The sequence below is a fragment of the Onychomys torridus genome, unplaced genomic scaffold (assembly GCF_903995425.1).
Source record: "Onychomys torridus unplaced genomic scaffold, mOncTor1.1, whole genome shotgun sequence".
Taxonomy (NCBI): domain Eukaryota; kingdom Metazoa; phylum Chordata; class Mammalia; order Rodentia; family Cricetidae; genus Onychomys; species Onychomys torridus.
The window spans coordinates 38,663-49,915 of record NW_023414056.1 but is presented as its reverse complement, the minus strand read 5'-3'; the positions used below and the strand labels follow the sequence as shown (position 1 = coordinate 49,915).

General features: G+C 41.1%; 1 protein-coding gene across 1 annotated transcript; it reads left to right on the top strand.

The window, feature by feature from the left end:
- Positions 1-1,963: 1,963 nt before the first annotated feature.
- Positions 1,964-3,034, top strand: LOC118576691 (speckle-type POZ protein-like). Its single transcript, XM_036176903.1, has one exon. It carries the CDS (start codon positions 1,964-1,966, stop codon positions 3,032-3,034), a length of 1,071 nt encoding a protein of 356 aa, XP_036032796.1.
- Positions 3,035-11,253: the final 8,219 nt, after the last annotated feature.

Below are 11,253 nucleotides of genomic sequence, written 5' to 3'. Positions count from 1 at the left end.
CAACCTCTGCTGCTTAAGACTTGTGCATCCTCCTGTTGGGGACCTGAATCCTTTTGTCTGTACCAGGTCTCCTAGAGAACCACCTATCTTAAATAAAAGTTCCATCTGTCCCATTAATAGAATGAGTCTAAATGAAAATATCTTATATTGAGTTTTCCCTTAGGAGAGAATGTTCCTACTCTGGAGTACCTCCTCCCCTGATCCTAAACACATAAAGAAGAGTCACTGAGGCTGCTAGTTAGCCACCTGTCAAAGATACCTAAAAGAGGAACCAAACTTTCAGAGATCAAAAGCAGTTGATTGATTTATCCAGGAATTAAGGAAGAGCAGCATCAGAGCCAGACTTTGAGGAGAGGTAGGCTGGGAATTGCTGAGTTGATTGAATCACTGAAGTCTTGGTATATCCTCTAAGCTTACTGAGTCCCTAGAGACATGATGAACTGGAGAGAGATTATTGATGTTGGGGAGCATTTTACTGATCACATTCAAAGGGGACCAGTCACAAAAGCCCATTGTTGGTAACTGTTGAATATATTCTGCACCTTTGGGAAACCTGAATATTGTCTCACTTGTAAGGACCAGCACTGTAAGTATGGAAGTTCAAAGTTTAAAGAGGACAGAACTCACCAGTGAAGCATGAAAATCATTAGGTCCTGAGAAGCTGAGTCTTGGCAGTCAGCCGGATACAATTGAAAAGCACCTAGGATCTTCTCATAGCACACCCTTAACTGGATCTGGAAAAGTGTTTCTAAGGAGGATTATCTGGGCGGGACATGGGGAGGGGCAAGACAACCAATGAAAGTTTTGGAGACATTCTGGGAATGTGAGTCTGGATGGGAAGAAGACTGCCACTTTCACAGGTTCTTCCCTGTCTCTGTTTCTTGACCACCATGTATGAATGCTTCCATCCTGCCCTCCATGTTGTGAAGACTGAGACCCCTGACTGGGAAAGGAAGACACCTCTTCCCAGATGATGTTAATGAAACAATTTAGTTTAAAATCCTGACAAGTGTAAATAACAGCTGTGGAATGGGCACCATCCCTATTTTATTTAAGATGAACCACAATAAGCAAAATACACTTGTTATTGTTGGTTCCCAGTTGAAGGAGACATGGAATTAACTAAAACTGTAAAACGGAGGGCACAACAGACAGAAGGTTTTCCCCTTCAGTTGAAGAGGGTAGATCATCTTCAAGTACAGACTTTGAATGTGGAATGACAAAAACATTTAATCTGGATCTCAGGGCCTGAATACACACGCCTTTAATCCAGATCTTGAGGCTGGTAGCCACACCCTAGACTGGGCCACACCCTCTGCTGGAAGCGTATAAAATGACGTGGGAGCAGGAAGCTCTTGGTCTTTGCCTGCTTGCCCTCACCTTGCGACAGGTCCATCCCTTCCCTGGCGTTAGAGAATATTTGGAACACCAGCACATACTGAAGACCACTGGACACATCCAACCACCTGGACTGAGTAAGTACTGGAATTGTGGACTTTCCCTTCACAGCAATCCAGTGTGAGATTAGCAGGACTGCAGCCCTGAGTCATTCTAATAAACCCTATTGGTTCATGCAGAGTACGATCCTTGTATATGTTCTGTTACTCTAGAGAACCATAATATAACATTTTTGATATGAGTGTATAGAATTTTCTAAAATATACAACAACTGTGTATAATTGTTAAAACCAGTTACCTATTGACATAAGATTCAATCTAGACCTAAAATGGAGTGATGTAAGAGTCCCTAGTAGCCTAGACTATGTACTCTGAAACTAGTATTGAAATCTGTACAGAAAATATCAGAGATCCAAGTATCCAGCCCCATCGAAAAGGGAATAGAGGAAAAACAAAAACTTAACATCTAAATCCTGTCTATTCTTGATCTCACAGGGGGAAGAGAAATCAATTACTCTTTCTTCATTTTGTATCCAGTTAAAACTTCAAACTACCTGGAGGAGAAATGGCAGGAGATGGGACAGACCAGAGATGGGACCACACTCAGAATTTCTCCTATGTGTGGACCATCCACAACTTCAGGTTTTTTGTGGAGGAAAGGACAGAACTCATTAGAAGTTCAACTTTCTCAACAGGAGACAATGAGATATGGTGTTTGATAGCATACCCAAATGGATTTGATGAAGTAAGTGCAGATTACCTGTCAGTTAATCTAGTTTTGCTCAGCTGTCTAAAGAGGCATGTTTGGGCAAAGTTCCAGTTTTGGATCATAAGCGCCGAAGGAGAGAAAACACAAACCATGAGGACCTCAAGAGCCATTAGGTTTGTGCCAGGCCTTGGCTATGGATTCAAAAAGTACATCCTTCGAGATTTCCTCTTTTCCAATGCATCTCATCTTCTCACAGATGACAAGCTCAGCCTCTTCTGCAGGGTGAGCATTATCCAGGACTCCTTCAGAATCTCTGACCAGAACAGGAAGCCAGGGATTCAAGTTCCCAGATGCACATTGGCAGATGAGCTAGGAGAGCTTTGGGAGAATTCCCAATTCACAGACTGCTGCCTGGTGGTAGCTGGTCAGGAATTCCGGGTTCACAAGGCCATCTTAGCAGCTCGCTCTCCAGTGTTCAGAGCCATGTTTCAACATGACATGAAGGAGAGCAAAAGTAACCACGTTGAGATCCATGACCTGGAGCCACAAGTCTTCAAGGCAATGATGGGCTTCATTTACACTGGAAAAGCACCAGACCTGGACAGCATGGCAGCTGCTGTGCTGGCAGCTGCTGACAAGTATGGCCTGCAACGTTTGAAGGTCATGTGTGAGGATGCCCTCTGTAGGGACCTCTCAGTGGAGAATGCTGCCCACACTCTCTTCCTCGCTGACCTCCACAGCTCAGGGCAGCTGAAAATCCAGGCACTGGATTTCATTACAGCTCATGCTTCTGAGGTCTCTGAGACCCAAGGCTGGAAGGCAATGGTGGTCTCATGTCCCCATTTAGTGGCTGAAGCATACCGTTCCCTGGCTTCTGCTCATCTCCCTTTCTTGGAGCCCCCTTTCAAACGCTTGAAGCCATCCTAGGACTTGGTCAGCTGTGACCTACCCTTGTCTCCCAGAAGCAGCAGCCAGTGTTCTTCCCAATGACACCTGTGTAGACTATGGGGTGTGTGGAGCATTCCCAATGAAACTGGGGAAAGATGGCATGGTGGCTCAGGGTGTAATACAGGTGTAAATGAGTTGATTGTCAGTTTAAGGGAGGTGAAGCACTGAACTATGTTGTACACTACTCTGGTCTGTACTGGTTTGATTTGTCAATGAATTGGAAACTGGAATTCATTTTAGTTGCTGACCCAAGCATGATACAACAAGGTTTCTTTGGTGAAACCTGTCTGGATTGGACTGAGCAGAACTTACAGTCAAGGACTCTGGAAAGGAGAAAATAAACATGAATATTTGATTACAAAAGTAGCATAAGAGAATGAAGACAATTTTTTTCACCTAACTCTGTTTAGGACTGAAGAGGTGACTCTGTCAAAAGCAATTTTTGCTCTTTAAGAGGACCTTTTGTTCAGTCTTCCTCTTGTCTTCATAAGCACATCCATCTTTGTAAACAATGCGTATCCAAATAAAATACAAAATGAATAACAATTTTAAAATGAGTTTGTGGATTCCAGTGGTGATTCTCTTTGAAGACTCCCATTTTAGTCCACTTGGCTCTGCTCATCTGTGGAAGTTTTGCAGGGTCTTCCTGCCACACTCATGCAAAAAATGTGAGACAATACCTACAGAAATTCTGTTACACTCATAGATTGGTGTCTAGTCCAGTGGATATCAGTTATGCTTTTTCTAGCACTTGATGGGAGCAGATACTGAGATCCACAGCCAAACATTAGGCAGAGCTCAGGGAATCTCAAGTATCAGGGAAAAGCAGGATTGTAGGAGGGATCAAAGACATCAGGTGCACAGAGCCCACAGATTCATCTTAATATAGCTCATTTTGGCTCCAAGAGACCTATGAGGCAACCACAGAGCCTGCATTGGTCTGTATTAAGTCCTCTGCATACAGACTATGGTTGTTTGGCTCAGTGGATAGTGGGACTCCTAAGAGGGGAAGAATGAGAAGTCTCTGACCTTTTTTATCTGATGTTGGGAACATTTTCTTACTTCTAGGTTGGCTTCTCTAGCCTTGATATGAGGGTTTGTGACTACTATTACATTTTAGTATGTTGTCTTCATTTGATGACCCCAGGAGACCTGTGCTTTTCTGAAGGGAAATAGAGAAGTAGTACATCCCTGTGGAGGGAAGGAGGGGAGACTATGGCCAGATGGGATTGAATGAGAGAAGAAACATTAAGAACAAATAAGGAAATAAGAAAAAAGTAGAAAGACATTTGGGGAAGAAGTATTTGGACAGATTGGCAAAGGAACAAAGAATGTGGAGTTCCTTTGTCCTCTGTAAATTCCCATGAAAGGTTCTTTAGGCTAAGGAGGAGGTCAATAGTTAATTAGATATCATGACCCATTCCATGAACTGTCAGACTCTTTCCCCAATTGCTTTTGGTATTGCCCCATGGGCCCGTGATCACCATAGCCATTCTACCTGAGATGGAGGTTCTGCTTGTGATCAACATGTAGATATCCACACATCAAGACTCACCTGGTTACAGCTGCATCTGAATGTCAGATCTGCCAACAGCAAAGATCAACACAGAGACCCAGAGATGTCACATTCCCCAGGCTAACCATTCAACAAAGTCATGAAAGGATAACTACATTGTACCTTTTTCTCTGTGGAAAGGACAATCCTTCATTCTAGAGCTGGTTCTTACTCTAGATATAGATTTGCACTTCCCACCTGTAATGATTTTACCAAAACTACCACACAGGGATTAAGAGAATGCCTTGTCAACCATCATGTTATTCCACACAGTGTAGCTTCTGAGCAAGATTAAATTCACAGACAGATAGGTGAACCTGTAGCTCACAATCATTGAATCCAGTGGTTGGAGCAGGTTCACCAACATCCTGAAGTTGTTCTCAGGATGTTTAGAAGACACAGTTATGGAGCCAATGAAGTGGCAGCAACCCAGAGGGCTGGAGTAGAATTCTCCAGGAGGCTGATTTCCCCATAGCTCAGATCCATGGATCCAGGCAACCAGGTGGTACTATTGTACCACTCACTATCACCCCTAGAGACCTCTTGGGAAAGAAGTTTGCTTTCCTTTTATATGACCTTATGTTTTTTGCTTGGAAATTTTGATTCCAGTGTGATTGGTGGTGTGGGGCAGTGCTCTTGACTGGAGCTACAACAAACAGATCATTGATCTGGGAGCTCAGACTTCTCCCAAGCCACATTGAGCTTCTGATGTCCTTAATCCAAAAGGCCAAGAATAAATAACAGAGTTCAGAGGGGTGAATGACCAAGATAAAGATCAGGAAATTGCTTGGCTTCTCCACAATAGAGATAAGAAACATAATAGCTTGCAGGCAGGAAATCCTTTAGGGTGCCTCATTTTACCATATATTCCAATGATTAAAAATGTTTGGAAACTATAACGGACTGATGCAGGCAGATGACAAAAGATACATACACACCATGAATGAAAAAATATATCACGACTCCAGTCAAGTGGCTAAGATGGGTAGTTATATTCCCACTAAAGGAAAGTAAACCATCAATCAATATGTTTTCAGTCATTTAATAAGCTTAATTTTCTGCCAAATTTTCTCCCTAATTTCACGTTTGAGAGATTAGCCAGGAATATTGGACAAGTTGGGTTTTTATAACCCTAAAATATACAAGAGTAAGGTTTTCCTAGGGTTGGAGGGTTCCAGAGGAATTTTTGTGATGTAGGAACTTGGTTGAAGTTTCTTACCAGGATCCAATGACAAAAAGAAATGTTGTTTGAGAGTATACCTGACCAAGTCCATGAAGAAAGCAAAGATTACCTGTCAGTTTACCTAATGTAGCTCAGATGTCTAAAAATCCAAGTTTGAGCAAAGTTCTGTCTTCAGTGGGTGATGGACCCAGACATAGTCTGAGCTTCAGCCAGGGCTCATATGTCATCATTGACAGCACAGGCCTCTTTCAATGGCATGGCCCCTCTATATAGATTTATGTCTGTGTCTTCCATTCAATTCATGCTAATACCAAGTTTACCATAGCTTTGAAACACAGTATGAAATCAGGAATGGTGAGACCTACAGCAGTTCTTTTATTGTTCAGGAATGTTTTTGTTCTCCATGCTTTTTGTATTTCCATATGAACCTGAGAAGGATCTTGAAAAGTTATGGAAAAAATTGTGTGGAAATTTGATGCAGATTGCTTTGAATCTGTATATTTGTTTTTGTAGAATGTCTGTTTTTAGATGTTAATCCTACTGACCAATGAGCATGGGAGATTTTTCCATTTTCTGATATCTTCTTCACTTTCTTCCTCAAAGACTTGAAGTTTTTTTTTTTTTTTTTTTTTTTTTATCTTACAAGTCTTTCACTTGCTTTGTTAGAGTTACCCACAGGATATTTTATATTATTTGTGGCTACTTTCAAAGTTGTTTTTTTTTTTTTTTGTTGTTGTTGTTGTTGTAATTTCTTCCTTTCTCTGATTTCTTTCTGGTTTTTCTTAGGAACCTTTGGCAAGTGGCTAACTATTAATATCAGTGACTATTCTCTATGTGTGTTTGGGGTCAGAATTTCAGGTACTGATCACCTCAAACTCTTGGTCTTGGACTTTTATCGATGGGGAGACTTTTATTGATTATGCTTTTACTAGAATTTATGATTTGTTTAAAATACACATCTGATCTTGATCTCATTTTGCCAAGTGGGACCTATACTTTTTGATTTCTTAGTGTCCTTAGATGGGTCTGGAAGAGTGTTTCCAAGTAGCATTATCTGAGATGCAAGGGAAAGACCACCAACATAGTTTGCTGGGTCATCCCGATACTGTGGGTCTGAATGGAATAATGGCAGAAAAGAAGAGAGTTACCTTCAAGAGTTCTGGGCTTGCTTCCTGCTCATCATGTATGAGTACTTTACCTGTTCCATATAGTAAAAACTAAGACCACTGACAATTTATGAATAACAAGGAAAAGTGACTAGTGAATACTGCCAAGAAAGGGTAAGATGGTCTTCAAAAATTCCTGCTTCTGAAAATAATTTGTCAGATATTCTAGGCCTGTGGACAAATTGGTGGCTCCAGATGCTGAGAAACTTTAGGTGACTGTCCAGGCTGCTAGCTGTCTCTGTCTATTCTCACAAGATTTTGGAAATGGCTTGCTTGCATTTTTCGTTTCCTCCAGTATTATTATGTTCCTTCTCTGATCTTTGATGGAGTTGAAGACTAGATAGTTACAAGTGCCATCTTCTTGTATCTTAGCTAGAACATATTAGAACTAGAGTTCAAATCTTCAAGACAGGACAATAATCTCAGTAATGTGCCATTTACCCATGTTTTGGACATTTAGCATGTCTTTCTTGTTTAATGTTATTCTTTTTTTTTTATGTGGAGCTGAGGATTGAACCCAGGGCCTTGTGCTTGCCAGGCAAGCACTCAACCACTGAGCTAAATCCCCAACCCCTTAATATTATTCTTGTTGGTTGTATTTCCATTTTTGTTTATGTCATTACCCTTTGTTTTTCCTGAACATATACTTGATAATTGTTCTTGTTGAATGTAGTTTGCATTAAGATTAGCACGTTTTTATTTAGACTAAATGGGGAAATGTAGTGGTATTTGCTTTGCCCACGACCTTGGATTATATGGCCCAAAGGAGGTGGTGATTCCTGCCATTGTACGTGACCTCATATAAGGAGTTAGAGAAAGGCCACAGGCCCCTTCTCCCTGGTCCTGCTTGTGAGGTAGATTTGCTCTGGGTCAGATCACAGAATGACTTCCTCTGTCAACTCCATTCTGTAATTGTGAGTGTATTTCCTCAATTGATATCTTAATAAATTCCATTACCCATTTAATAGACTCATGTGGATTGATAATAAAGCAGAGGAGGAAGGGGAGGTCAGTATGTATTGTAAGAGAAAAGAAAAAATAAAAAAATTAAGAGGAACAAATAATGAAAAATTGGAGAGAAAGACATTCGAGGAAGAAATCTTTGTACTGCTCTGCAGAGCAAGGAATGTGAAAAGCCATGTGTCCCATGTAAATGCCCATCAAAAGGTGACTTATCCAGAAGAGGAGTTCAGTAATCTAATGCATAGGATGATTCATTCTCTGGACTGTGCTTTAATAATATGGCTTGCCTGGAGATCACCGGAAAAAGCCAGTTACAACACAAAAGTCATCCAATGTTAGCACATGCCTTTAATCCCATCACTTGGCAGGCAGGATCCCTGTGAGTTCCAATCCACATTGGAAACAGAGCCAGGTGTGGTGGCACATACCTTAATTCCAACACCAGTTAACCATGGAGGTCTGGAAGTCTATACAGATAGACAGGACATCATAGAGCTTGGAAGGAAAAGGAAGTCATGTAGCTGAACAGAGAGAGCAAACCAGATGGCAGAACAGCAAGGCATAAAGGCATAGGTAGACAGGAAGTAACTCGCATCTCTAAGCTGCAGAGTTGGTGAGGTAAGTTGGGCTGCTGGATTTCCCTATTTCCCTGATCTCTCTAAGGCTTTCACCCCTGAATTTGGCTCTTGTCTTCTTTTAATAAGACCTTCATAGCCAGAGAGGTGCAATGGAGGCCTACAAACTTGATATCCATGGATCTTACCATGTTCACCATTTCCTGAAGTAGCTGTCATGTTACAAAGATAGAATGTCATTTGAAGACACAGTTACAGAGCCAATGAATGTGGCATCAGTTTGGCTGGCTGGGGCAGGATTCTCCAGGAGACAGTATATGCTTTGAACCAGCATCGCATATATGATATGGTTTCTCCCTGGACAAGAACCATGGGTCCAGGTACCAGGTGGTAGAAAAGGGAATAGTTTCACTCACTATCACCCCCAATGACCCTTGGGGAAAAATTTGCTGCCTGTTCCCATGACTCTAAGTTCTGCTGGCCTAGACATTTTGGTTCCAGGGTGATAGTGTGGAGCTCTGCTCCTAACTGGTGCCACAACAAACATTCCATTGAACTGGAGCTCAAGCTTCTCCCAGGCCTCTTTGGGCTTCTTATGTCCTTAAGTCAACAACCTAAAAAAGAAATAACAGTGATAGGAGAGGTGATTGATCAAGTTTACCAAGGTGAAATTGGATTGTTGCTCCACAATGGAAGTAAGAAAGATTATGGCTGTTGGGCAGGAAATCCTTTAGGACTACTCTAGATTCCACCTTGTTTTATAATTAAAGACAATGGGAAACTACAACATTTTAATACAGGCAGGTAACAAAAGACACAGACCCACCAGAATGAACATATAGGTCACACTTTTTGAAAAGAGCCAAAGATGGCTAGTTTCATTCTCACTGAATGAGAGGAAAAGCCATGTATTCAAAATTTATTCAAATTATGTAAGCTTTGATTCGGCCATAATAGGATCTTCTCTAAAACCTGGTTTTAGAGAACATCCAGGAAAAAAGGAGAAATGGGGTTTTATATCCCCCCAAAATAGCGGAAAGGGTTTCCAGGGCTCGGGTGTTCCAGAGGAACTTTGATGATGTAGGTCCTTGGCAGAACAACATCTTAGTTTCTGAGTGTAGAGGTCTGGGTATAGGGTGTGGAATATGTACAATTCCAGAATCTTAAGTTTTACAGTAAATAGAAACAAAATTCTTTTGTCCCTGTAAAAAGATGGCTTCTGATATTAAGATGGAGTCAGACTGGACCATCAGTCATAGAAGACTGATTACAAATTCTAGCTAAGGCATACCATTTAGGACTTTTTTATTAATTTGAAGTAGGAAGAACCACTTCTAATCTGGATCTTGAGGCAAGACTCACTCCTTTATTCTTTGTGTTGTAGCAGGAAGACACACTTTTAATTGGGCCATACCTTCTGCTGAAAGCTTATAAAAAGACATTGAAGATGAAATCTTTGTGTGTTGCCTTCTTGCTCTTGCTTTACTAGCAGGTTTGCCTGCTTGTTTGCCTTCACTGGTTTTAGATCCTACTTCTTTTGGATTCCAGCATCTACTGAAGACCAGCTGAGACATCCAGCTTCATGGACTGAGCACATTTTGATTTTTGGAATTTCTGTTCATAGCCATCCATTGTTGAATTAGCTGGACTACAGCCTGTACATCATTCTAATAATTACACACACACACACACACACACACACACACACACACACACACACACACACAGACTCTCATTCCCTCTGTCTGTTCTGGTGTGTGAATGTGTGGTAACCACCTCTGGTTGTCTTATACTGTCTCCTTCTCTGTGTCTGTCAGTGTTGCTCAGTCTCTGTTTCTCATTCTCATTCTTTCTCAGTCTCACTCTCTCTCCGTCTCTTTCTCTGTCTCTCCCTATGTGTCTGTGTAGATGAATTTCTAAAATGGTCTTATTAAATAAAATCACAGAGCTGAATATAGAGGTGAAAGCCTTAGATCAGAAAACTAGGGAAAGCCACCAGCCAGCCTTACCTCACCAACTCTGCAGCTTCCAAATACAAGTCACTTCCTGTCTGCCTATGCCTTTCTTGCCTTGCTTTTCTACCCTCTCATTTGTCCTCTTAGCCCAGCTACCTCCCTTCCAGTTCCTACACAGCTCAGTCACTTTCTGTCTTTCTGTACAGACCTCCAGACCTCCATGGTTGGTACTGGGAATAAAGGCATGTGTCACCTTGCTTGGCTCTGTTCCCTACCTTGAACACACAGAGACCCTGCCTGCTAAGTGATAGGATTAAGGATGTATGCTGTCTGACTTTTGTGTTTACTATAGTGGCTGGCTTTCCTCTGATCTCCAGGCAAATTTTATTAAAGCACAAATAAAATATCACCTCATTTTCCCTTTTTTGTCTAATAAAAAATAAAAAAATTATAACTGCTATGAGAAAAACTATATAAAATAAGTACAATAACTATATACAATATATAAAATCAAAATATACATTAACAGTCTCTAGTCCATTTGCATTTGACAAATTTAGAGAAATGGGTTCTTTATCTATCTTATTTTGTGGAGTCCAAAATGTACCTCATTCACTTTCAGTCCTATGTTGTATTACCAATATAAAACTATCTTATGGTGTCTTTGAAATCTATATACTTACACCTCCTTAGTCAAATTCCTTTTTGTTTTGTTTTTTTTTTGTTTTTTGGTTTTTCAAGACAGGCTTTCTCTGTGTAGCTTTGTGCCTTTCCTGGAACTCACTTGGTAGCCCAGGCTGG

What these genes read in the sequence shown, in the direction of transcription:
- LOC118576691 (XM_036176903.1), top strand. Translation starts at nt 1,964, where the DNA reads ATGGCAGGAGATGGGACAGACCAGAGATGGGACCACACTCAGAATTTC.